Source organism: Notothenia coriiceps, unplaced genomic scaffold (genome assembly GCF_000735185.1).
Source record: "Notothenia coriiceps isolate Sejong01 unplaced genomic scaffold, NC01 NC01_scaffold00037428, whole genome shotgun sequence".
Classification (NCBI taxonomy): Eukaryota; Metazoa; Chordata; class Actinopteri; order Perciformes; family Nototheniidae; genus Notothenia; species Notothenia coriiceps.
In genome coordinates, this window is record NW_011370129.1 from 46,680 (window position 1) to 58,989 (window position 12,310).

The 12,310-nt window shown below is 41.5% G+C and overlaps 1 protein-coding gene across 1 annotated transcript in view; it reads right to left on the reverse strand.

Moving 5' to 3' along the window:
• Positions 1–8,174, reverse strand: part of dars1 (aspartyl-tRNA synthetase 1) — a gene marked incomplete at its 5' end in the record, with an annotated part of 15,044 nt that extends 6,870 nt beyond the window's left edge. The window contains 6 exons of the mRNA XM_010796969.1: positions 6–20; positions 342–488; positions 1,663–1,810; positions 3,115–3,249; positions 5,146–5,257; positions 8,094–8,174. Of these exons, the coding sequence (XP_010795271.1) occupies positions 6–20; positions 342–488; positions 1,663–1,810; positions 3,115–3,249; positions 5,146–5,257; positions 8,094–8,174 (638 nt within the window). The remainder of the gene's footprint in view (positions 1–5; positions 21–341; positions 489–1,662; positions 1,811–3,114; positions 3,250–5,145; positions 5,258–8,093) is intronic.
• Between the last annotated feature and the right edge of the window lie 4,136 nt (positions 8,175–12,310).

The window sequence follows — 12,310 nt, forward strand, 5'->3', positions numbered from 1 at the left end:
GCAGCTTTTCATTGGGTGTACTGACAGAAAAAAAGAAAGACATTTACTTAGAAAATATAACTTTATATTATTTTGTCCCGTTGTTTACCAGCAACTCACCTGCAAGTAAATATCATAAAATAAATGTTCTTAGTGGTTTTACGCTGTTTCAATAAAAACATTTAAAATTAACTGTGTAAAAAACAGCCGTGATCAAAGAAAGGCTTGAATGTTAAAATCAAGTTTTTGGTCTGATGTCCCCTTTCCTCTGTTTAAACTCATGTCCAAATGTATTTCTGCTATTGTCAAATCAAGTCAGAATGAGTGGGATTTGGCAGCAGAGTTGTGTGATGGATTCTGACCTGAGGTCTTCCTCGTCGCCCATCTCCACCCCAGCCTGGTGCAGCATGGCCAGAGCCTCGGTGTACTCCAGCCTCAGAGTTGGCTCCAGGAATTTGAAAGGCTCGCTGGGGTACTGCTTGTTCACCGTCAGGATCTCCGTCTGGAAGCTGACGCGGAGAGACACACACATTCAAATCTACTAACCAGGGTTCAGAATTCCTGCCCACACAGCCAAATGTCAGACAACTTGCTGTTGGTGGTTCACTTAACGAGGTCACAGCCCACACTTACTTACAGAGGCATTTTATATTTTTCTAAAGCATATTCTACATTTGTCTTACTATAAACAGAGCAAAACTTGTGGAGGTAGAAAAAAGGAGCAATGCTTGTAACTCAATCACAAGTGACAAAACAAAGGTGCTAAAATATTAGGCTGAATGGCATAAGCATCATCAATGTTTTTCAAAGCAGCATGAGACACAACTAACAGATTTTGCATGTAGAATTATTATTACGTCAAGGAGGAACAGCTAAAATGTCAAAGCGCCCTGAGAAAGAGGAACAGAGATTGTTTTTGGAACAGACAGAGAGGGACATTTACACTATAAAGGAGGCTGGTATCATTATGGAACCAAATATCACCTATTTCCAGAACAAAACCAGATAAAAAGTGGAAAATAAACACAAATGTTCCCCGAACTGTCCAATGTAAAGTCCCTTCTACTTTTCTCAATTAACAATATTCTCAAGAATTCATGCTGACTGCTAACAGGAGAGACATTCAACAATACAGCATGGCTACAGAATACTTAGAATGCTAGTAAAAAATAGATTTGATGATTAAACTGAAACTAAATGCAGAATAACTTTATAAATCCCTCATTTAGGCAGCCTGTTTGGATGTGTCACCATGTACGCTGCCAGTCTGTTCTTCATCAGGGCTGCCATGAGAAATAAATAAAATATGGGCCCGCCAAAAGAGCTTTGCCTTGTATTTTAGTTGAACAGCTCTTTACATGTGCTGCACTGAGTCTCTCCACTAGGTGGCAGTAAAGCCACATGGGCAGAAGTGGGTGAAAACTTTTAAAGATGGATTCTACAGCTGAAATAGTTCTACCCTACAATATTTGGACTTTTCCCCACCAACTGAATTTTCATTTCAGGAATTGATTCTGTCGACTGTTTGGAGTAGGAAAACAATCCTAAAAGCACTCTGGGATGTAATCTGTTTCTGGTTCTACCGTCACCTCAGTCTGAGTAAAACAAATACCCTGAAAACGTGTTAAGTCAAAATCAACAATGTTGTTAGTTTGAGCTCCACTGAATGAATCCAGATCTTACTTGTCCCTCAGGCCCTTGAAGATCTGCACCATGGTGTCAGTGATGGAGTCGATGACCTCGTGGTAATGATAGCTGAAGGCCATCTCGATATCCAGACCCACAAACTCGGTCAAGTGACGGTGGGTGTTGGAGTCCTCTGCCCTGAAAACTGAACGGATGCCAAATTCATATAAATGTCTTAACAGGGGAAATGGAGGAAAAGTGGCAGGATGCAAAAAGATATACCCCTGACCAGGTCACAATCCAAAAGAACACTAAAAAGGTCACCAGGGTAACCATCTGGACACAATATTCCCATGATGTCACACAATCAATGTGTTTGAAACTTTGAATACTATTATAATATCACCAGTAAAGGCAACAATAAAATACTAGTGATCCTATTAAAATGCTAATCATAAACCAGACATGTAGCTACTGTAAGTCCTTCTCCTTTATTGTTACTTTCATTCTATCCTGGATTGTTATATCTATGCGATGAATGCTAGAGTCTAAATCATCACTGATGGCAGGTACTTTTGTGATCATTATTAAATAATAAGTGCAATAAGCAATCAGCCAGAGCTGTGAAGTGTTGGAGGGTTTGCTGATGTGAGCTTTTCTTTCTTTCTGTTCTTTTAAATAGACGGGTCTTTACACATGCATGCAAGCAGGCAATTAAAGTTGCTTCAATGTGTAAATCAGGTATGTGCACTTGCACACAATTTCATTTTGAAAAAACCTGCATATGTACGGATTTATAGATCTGTACATACATATTTATGCTTTGGTATGCCCACAGAGTCTATCACCTACATAGTTATATGGCATGCATTTGCTGAAACAACTCTAAACTACATATGGCAACAGTACTTCTGGCCACTGGGATTTCGAGTCCCAATTCTCCTTACTAGATTAATTGGAGCATCCGTATCTAAGGCAACAGTGGTAAGTAAACAGTTTCCTTAGAAGCAGTGATGACCTTAAGCCCTTTGATTTCTCTGCAGAGCTTCAGAGAAGCAGACCTCGGCCCGCTCTGCAGAATACTAAATGACCACCATCTCTCCAATGTTTCATTGATTTCGGTGCCAAGACGTGTTTTACTTTAAAATAACATGCGTGAGGCAAATGAAAAAGGAAGACTGCATATCGAATGTGTTGTATGTTTGTTATTTTGTTACATTCAATCAGATGGTGGCAGTGTTAGCTTACCTGAAGAACTGAGCGGTCTACTAAACTCAGAACAGCGCCATAAAGTATTTTACAAGTCCATTGTGTCACCAACACTCTGCTGCCTCTCTGACCCCGGTGAAAGCAACAGGGGGAGGTCTGTTAAAGTTTAACACTCTAAATGCATTTGCAGCCATTTTCAAACTGTCATCCCAGTTAATGGGGTCCACGTTCTTTTTCACGACACTCTTGCTGCTCATTTGGCAGTCAGTGAATGAGAATGTGTTGAGTGGACAGTCTCACCTGGACCCACACAGAAGACCTTGTCAAAGTCAGCACAGATGCACATCTGCTTGTAGAGCTGGGGGGACTGGGCCAGGTAGGCGCTGGTCTTGAAGTAAGACACAGTGAAGACATTGGCTCCGCCCTCGCTGGCAGCTAGAAGTGTAAAGACACAACTTTTAGATATGAGATGAGGTTTTACCATCACGAAATGCTTCAAATACAACTGTTTTTGACACATTTTTTTACTTTGCAGTAAACTGAGATTTCTCCGTTTACAAATGTAGACACGCCACCCTAATGATGGTATACACATGAGGGATGGAGAGTCAGCACATAGTCTCTGTTCATCTTTATTCACCATACATCTATAAATGCATGAACTAAGAAATTGTCTGTATATTATTAACATGTAAATGAATGAATAGCAATATGATGCAATAATATGTTTTATAATCATTACAAATGAAAGAAAAACTGCTTTTTTAATTGTTTTGTGAAATAATATTCTATCAAAGGTAGTTTAATGAATTAGTTTGACTGAATTTGTGCTAATTTAAAAAGGTGTGTGATGAAAGGCTGAAGGAAAAATATGTTTTTGTTTCCCTGGCACAAAATGGAAATGGATAACAGACAAAGAAAAGACAGAAAAAACATCAACATTGGCCAAAGTAATATTCTAAACATGGATATCGGCTGACACATTTGCAATCAGGGGCAATCCTAACATATTTCCGTTTCGAAAGAGGTATCAGTTGGAACTCCATTAAACTAGGTTGTAATGTTTTTTTGTTGAACAATAAGAATATTCCTTTGACTTCAGGGCAACAGAGACTATGCCACAGACCTTTCACTTGTTTGGATGTTCACAAAAGTCAAAAAATGTCATCAAAAAACTAATAACAGCTGCCTCGCAATTTATCAAAACAAACAAACAAATACTGGCCTAACGCGCGCCAGACTGTCATAACACATCTGTGCTTCCTTATTTGGCACATGCGTCAGAGGGTACTATCTGATATTCTCTCATTCCCACGTCAATAGCAGGGTGCGGATTCACACAGCACACGCTGTGTACCATGGGTGTGTGCAGGCAGGAAGATGCGGTTTTAACAAAAAGCACACATTGTACACTACGACTACACTACTTGTGCCGCCAAAATAAAAGAGCGCCACTTTTGAATTTAGCCATGCCAGGCTAGGCCCATATCATTGGCTCTTAAAGAAAAGAGGAAGTGAGACTGTCGTAGGTTGTGCCACAGTCTATTTCAAATCCCAGAGGCACGTGGCAGTGCACAGAAGGGTACTTTTTCTTGTGAGAAATTCAATATACTATAATAGATGATTTTAGACTAATCCTGCTGACTTACATAAAGCTTGTATTATTATATTATAAAACACCACACATAGCTTTTTTCTCTAGGCTTTTAAGATCAAATGTATTCCAACTTAAGTTTAATCACAAGGTAAACTGTATACATGTCATCCCCCATATGTGATGTAGAGGAAAAACACCAGGGTAAGAGGGGTAGCGTGTCAGGAAACTCAAAATAACTTTCTTGCAAATATCTGTGCGTAGATCTCTGACTCTTCTTCTTTCAATAAAAGAGGAGAATGTCTTTTGGGAGCAAGCTTATGAAAGGCCTCTCCTGTCAAATTAGAAAGGCAAGGTGTGGAAATGTGCGAGTGGAGGAGCTGATGTGAGAGTTGGTCGATGCATCTCAATTCCCATTGGGCTAGATTAAAATCCTGATAGGTCTTAAACAAAAAAAATATTTCTTATACCTCCCTGTCAGGTGTTTGCTTCAAAACTAATTTTTATGACTGTTTGTTACTCACTCAAACTGTTTTTCAAAAGTTTGATATGAAAAATAATGGATACATGAAACCGACTTTACAACTGTCACACGATGACTCACGGGACACCTGTGGGTGGTGATATGGAAACAAGCGTGCCTCTACTTAAACATGCAATACAAATATGATTCATTTCATGTTTAGTGTTCCCTTCCCCCTGGGGCAGGATCAACGTGACAGTGAGTGTGTTTGTACCTGATATGATTTTAGGGGTCTGGATCTCCACAAAGCCCTTATTGGTGAGGGTGTCTCTGAAGAGCTTGCACACTCCTGACTGCAGGCGGAAGATGGCCTGGCTGGTGGTGGTCTTTGGGAGGAAACACACACACAGGGAGATTACTACACTTAGCTTGATTTATTGGATTTATTACGCAATCATAACAGATGTTTTAAAAAATGAGACTGCCAATATCTGCTCTCGACATGAAGGGCGAAGCATTTATTTGCTGGCAAGGGCAGAACGTGCTTATAAAAGCCAGCCGGAGCCCCAGGTACTGCAGACCTATCATTATGAATGTAAATGCTGAAACCCAGGGCGGGGTCCAAAAACAGCTCAAACTAAAACTAGGAGATTACTGTAAACCCTAGCCCCAAATCCCCCTCCAAAACTGCAACAGTTAGGCCACAGAGCATGTCAGAAACACTCCCCTTCGATCAACTGACTCATCTCAAATGACCTCAACATTTTCAACAGTTGAGGTTTACTTGCTGTCCGTTATTTTACATCTCCATGAAGACAGATCTCGGTCCCTTTCGAGATTCACAGCTCTGCGTTAATTAAAAGGTTTCACTCTTTTTTCCCCCACCATTACTCGTGGCTGCCTCTCTTGGATAACAGTTTGCAGAATGGAAAGGTGATAATGTCCAAATAGTGGCAGGCTCATTAACCTGTAGACATTGCTTCAGGGCTGTCTGGCTGTTCCTTTTCTTTCAGTCTAAATCTGAATTTGTTACAAAAAGAAGAAGACGAGTAAGAGGTACATTTGTCCGTTTGGAAAAACCTTTAAAGAGCTGTGAACCAAAACTATCATTTTAACCACATATTTCATATTGCTCATTTGTGCCTTTAGCTTCGTGTCAAACCTGGGAAAATCAAAACCAGTATGTGCAGGACCACTTTCAGAGATTAGAAAGCACTTCCTGTTTACAGACTGTCGACAGAGTAAAGGTGATGAGTGGGTGGGTAGCGGTTAGCACACTTTCAAACTGTTTCTGATGGTGTCCCAAGAGTGTGGGGCCACATATAGACCTGCACCTCGCATACCTCAATGTGGCACGCAGCGCTGGTTTGATGCCCGCCTGCGGGATGATCCACCACAGGAGGGTTTCAATGTTTTCCTGGGTTCACCTTTATTCTTCTTTTTAGTAACGTGGAGAGTTTCCACTTCAACAAAGGTTCAATAATTGGATTCTCTGCCGTTTGAATGCGGTTTACTGATATATGAGTTTTCCACAGTAGCAAAACATTTCCAGTGTGACAACAATAGGCCAAGCTGAAACAAATAATCAATCAGAGGCTGACAGAAAATAATCACCTACTTTAGGTTTAAAGTTTTACTTTATTATAAAATGTCAAGTATTCACTTGTTACAGCTTGTTAAATGCAAGGATTAGCTACTTTTCTTTCTCTAATGTGATAGCAAACTGAAAATCTTGAGAATTTGTTTTTACATGAGAAAACTAGCAACTTGGGCTTTAAAGAATTCATATTTTTCAAACTTCGGGCGCATGAGTAAATTGTATTTTAACCCCCCTTCAAATGGCCTACGTATACAAAAAAATGTATAAGCGTAAGCTATATTGAGAACAATTTCACCGCTTAACTTTGCTGTCAGACAGCTCATTCTGATATTGAACTGAAGAAAACTAAAATTGACCTTTAAAATACAAATAAAATGTCAAGCTAATATTTCCAGTGATATCGAGTAAACACTTTATGTTACGGATGGTCAAGTTACACGGGAAGTTCTGTAGAAACTAAATGATTATTGGTTGAGGCACATGGTTCCCTTTTGGAGTGTCTGTGTTCAGTGTGGGAAGCACTTTATAGCTTCACTCCGCTCTAAAGTGCAGAACTGATGACAGACCTGCGTCCACCAGCTCAAAGAGCTCCGTGCTACAGAAACAGGTGTTGTTGTGAGGCTGTGTGGTGCGAGCGTCTTCCTGCCTGCCGCATAACACATGTGAGGGGCACAGATCAAAGACAATGAAATGCTTTGTGGCTAGGTATCTGCTGCTGCTGGTACAGGGTTAGCACATCTCCCACATTGTTAGAGACTGATAGCATCAGCCCGCTAAATCACAGACTACCTCCGTTTGATTTGCATTTTTTTAATAGCGTAAAATGTTGCCAGCCTTCACTTTTAAATCAAAAATGCTTAATATTTCTCCTTTGATTGTTAATTAAACCATTTTTTAGTTTACTATGTGATTAAATGTTAGTTACATTAAAGTGGTCCATTATGCTAATCTTCAGGTTCCTATTTGTATGTTGTGTCTCTACTGTGACATGTTTCCATGCTTCATCCATTTTCAAAAAGCTCTTAATTTTTCTCATACTGCAGCACCTCTTTTCACCCTCTGTCTGAAACCAGAGCCCAGTCTGCTCTGATTGGTTTGCTGGCTGGCTCTGTTGTGATTGGTCAACCGCTTAACGATGTCCCACCCCGTATCACGAACAATGCGTTGGAGCATTAGCCTTTTGAAGAGTGAGTATCACATGGTGATGTCACTATGGCGCCAAAGTATACAAAGGAGTCCAATGGAGGCATTTAATAAGAAGGGGGGTTGTGGGAGAGAAACTCCCACTGGAGGGAACTTTGGGATTTAAGCCTTTGCAGACCATTGAAATGCAAACAATAAAACAAGAAACCCCTTGTTATTATAGAACTTGAACATTTAAAATGAATTAAACAACTCGTTTCGCAAGAAAATATCGATAATTAGCCCTGAAAAGACTTGCTTGAACGGATATAGCCTCAAATATCTAAGCTAACAGGTCTTTTCATCTCCCCAGATATACACACAAGCATCAAATGTGAACTATGGAGATTGGATTTATCAAGACAGATCCTGTGCTGGCTGTGTCACGAGCTCACTGATTTTTTCACTTGTTTTTCTCCTCAGCTCAGGTAGAAACTTACCCTGAGATCAATCACCCTGTTGTCCAGCTTTGTGTCCTGGTTGACTGTGGCTCTGCCTTCCTGAGGGCAAACAGAAAAACATGATCAGATAACCAAAAAGAAACCCAGACTATGAAATATTCAACAATGAAACTGATCTGTTCTTGGTGTTTGCGGCCAGTCATGTGTACATTTTTAGAGGAAGACAATACAAGGTCACATGAAAGTCAGTCTCTGTTTAAAAACAATAGTTCACATATCAGCTAACGTAGATTATTATTCCTGGGAAAAACCAAATACCAGCTTGTTATTTCTCCTAATAAAACACAGCACAATGACCATTCTTAAACAAACAAGTAATAATATTAAATTTGCTTTGTTTCTTGCAACAACTCTTACTTTGACAAAAAAAAAAAAATCTGCAATGTGGGACAACAGGGCAATAAAAAGGAAAGAATAAAAAACAAATGAAAGAATAAATGTTTCACCACAGGAGGAACCACTGCTTCCAGGGTCGTGGATGTCAGGCTTCCTCAGAACCCGCTGGGGTTTGAGCTAATAGCCTGTATAGCCACATCCTGCTCCAAAGAGCCCCACGCAGAGGGGGCAGAAGGTTAGACGGCATACAGTTGGATAGGCTGGGCTGTTAGGCTCCTGTCTCTCGGGAGGGCAGGTGCTGCTACGAGTGTGTGACTGACATGCTGAATCCCCCAGAAAGCACCTGGATGCTGCTGCAGCTGCGGAGATGGGCTTACTGGATAAACATGCAGCACCTCTCAGCTGTCTCCCTGGTACAGTGGAGGCCATTTATAGATGTTCTCATGATGTATAACTGAAGTAATAGGATAATATATAATTTTATATTGGAGAAGATGGATCCAAAGCTGAAGGAAAACTATAGCTTTTTTGGTGTGGCAATTATTTGACTGCATCCATTAGTAATGATCTGGATTTGACAGCATCACACAGCTGTGGCTGCTTTATTGTTACACTTTGAATAAAGCAAATTCATATTCCTCAGAGAAATATGTTTTGTTCCCAGAATGCAGTTCAATATTTCAGTTATTTTGTTGTTGTCAAGATTACTACATCAATGTTTTTCAACTTGTTTGACCAGACACAAAGCCTATACTGCCGTACCCATATGCAGAGAGTTATTCAATGATACATACTGGTTCACAATGTACAAACCAAACCTAGAAGAATATAATATATAGTTTCTTGAGTTGAATCACCAAACGATCACACCTTAATCAAACTGACTGATGATGACAAATCTGCTGATTCACGCTGCAAAACAGCAGCCTCAACTTTAATGACAATTATAGCTAGGGGTGGAAATGTATTGCATACAAATATGTGTCATATGGTAGAATGCTTTTTACATTCAGACAACAATAAACAAATCAAATGCTCAAGAAAAGAAAGAGAAGACAATCACAATAACCATATTTGTTGTCTATCTTAATTATGGTATAGTTCGATCATAATAACAGTTTTGGGGGAGTGGCTTTAGAGGGAGACTTGTAGCTAAAAGGATGTCCGTTTTGCAACTCTCTCACTGGATTTAGCAATTGATGGAGCTAGCGCTTATAGCTACTTCAATCAGCGACATAGGGCTAGGTTTTTCTAATTGAATAATTCTTTAAAATCAAGTTTACTCTTGCTGTCTTCTCCAATTCTACCTACCCACGATTTAATAAGCACCTAAACTGTGGGTGGGGAACGTAATGACTTCTTGAATGCATCATGATTCTCCCAAATGATTCAGCATTGTTTGCTTAATTGGAATTCAAAAGCCCTGGCTCTTATGAACACGGTGTGAGGAAATCACAGTTTGCATGGAGAGGGCTAAACCTCACAGGGTGACGTTACTCACAGAATGTCATGTTAATCAGTGTGAGTCATTCTCCTCTGGATTTTGTTTATTTAACCAGGTTTAACGACACAATACTTGTGTCTGCCAAAAACATGAATATGTATTGTCCTTTGTGAATATTCTCTCTAGGAAGAGCAGAACATTCTGTAGATATGCTGAGGATTTTCTTTCATTGTAAAGTATACAATAAGTCTAGGCTCAGTGGTTTATTATTTTGCAGTCATTGTGTAGTCTGACCAAACCTATCTATTTGCATCATGAGTATTAGACACTGTTTTTCTACAGTGAACATTTGGAGTCAGACTTTTATTTATTTAAAAGGTCCCATTTCATGGCCATTTCCACTGATCATAATTCCATTGTTGAGGTCTACGACAATAGATTTATATTGTGCAATTTTCCAAAATCACTTTGGTTTCTCATACAGCATCTCTGTAAATTACGTGTATTCACTGAATTTCACTCTCTGCCTTTAACGGCTCGTTGTAGCTCCAATAGCTCCAGCCCCCACCCTCCCTGTGAGCACAGTATGCTCTGATTGGTCGGAACGTTGTGAATCTCGCTGAGCTCCGTGGAGGTGTGGTTTCCTTGTTTAGCGATACACAGCCAGAGTCACCCTGAGCACACACAAAGTCACAGCCCAAGTAAAAACAATAAGTGGGGCTTGATATTGAGTAAGAAAAAAGTTGATAAACGCTGTGAGAATGGGTCTGCAGAGAGAATTTTGCCGCGATCCCAACTGTCTGTTATCAGCCTGCAGCCAGGGAAGAGAGATCAGCAGAGCTGCTTGCACTGAGTGTGTGTATGAGGAAGTCCGTGGATTGGTCAATTTGGACCAATCAGCGGGGGCTTAACGTAACGGCTCCACGGATTGGTCCATTTGGTTCCGGGTAACGCATGACATCATGAGTTACCCGGAAGAATCAATGGACAGTGACGTATCGAGTTTTACTCGCTACAGGGTGTACTTTGAGGGTTTTGACTCTGCAGACCGTTTACATGCATAAAAACCTTCATAACACACAAAGGGACGGGTAATAACCGGAAAAGCACATGTAAACGGTCTGCAGAGTCAAAACCCTCAAAGTACACCCTGTAGCGANCATTCTGAGGCGCTCAGTAGAGTCTGTTTTAGGTCGAGGCATATTTTAGTCTGTAACTAGGTTTAACTGCGGAGGGAGGGAACCGGAGGGGACGGTGAATAAGTCGGGGGGCTAATTGAACTAACTGTCTAGTTTAGTCAGCTCACGGCCGGCTTTGGTTACTTCAATTATCTCTGTTTGTACTCTGTTTGGTTGTTTTACGTCACGCTGGCTGCGTTTTCGATTGTTGTGTATGTGAGAGTGACACCTTATAAGAAAGTCGGCTGTTGAATTTATAACGCGATGTAGAGTTTTCTTCACTGTCACGGGGGCGGGCTGGGTGGAGATGGTGAGAGTGATTTCGGGACGTCGTAGTAATCTACTGTTCTCAGGGGAGAGGAGTCGACAAGGGACCTGTGAGACAGTTTGGCAAGTGTGACCTGGATTTGGGTTTCGGGTTGTGGTTTCCTTGGGCGTTACGATAGACCGAGATTTCTCCTGTCATGTGATCAGTCCGACACCACACACACACACACACCACACACACACGCACACACACACACAAGCACCACACACAACACAACACACACACAACACACACACCAACACCACACAACCACCACACACACACACGACACCACACACAACACACACAACACACACACACCACACAACACGCACACATCTAAAAATTTGTGAAATAAGTGTTTCGTTATTGTTGTGCGGTCGGTGAAGGCTAGTGTGGGGGCGGAGGGGCGCGGGGGGCCGGCGGGCGGGGGCGGGGGAACAGTAGAAGGTGCTGTGGGCGGGGGGGTGCTGGGGCGGTAGCTGCTCTAGGAGAGGCAGGGTGTCTTGTGTTCTCGTAAAAGTTCGCCGTGGTGTGGGACGGACGGAGTGTGTGTGAAGAGGGCGTGTGAACGGAGAGAACCAGATCGTTGTTCGATTGGGCAGTCGGCGGGCGAAAGTCGGAGAAGCGGAAGATCCTGGTAGGGGGCGGACGTTTTTGAGCTTTGACTGTGATCGATAGTATAAGGGGTGTGAAGATAAGGGGGAGGAGGCCGACTGCGGTAGTGGTTGCGCCCCCGCGGTTGACGTACTGGGCACCTCTGGGCTAGGCAGATGGACTGGGGTACGTTGTAATGTGATTTTACATGTTATAAGGAGAGTAGCGAGTGACAACATTTATAGTTTTAATTTGTACGTCACCAGGTGTAGGACTCAAAAGGACTTGGGTTAATGGAGAGGGGAGACTCGTCACGACCAGCTCATTTCTAGGA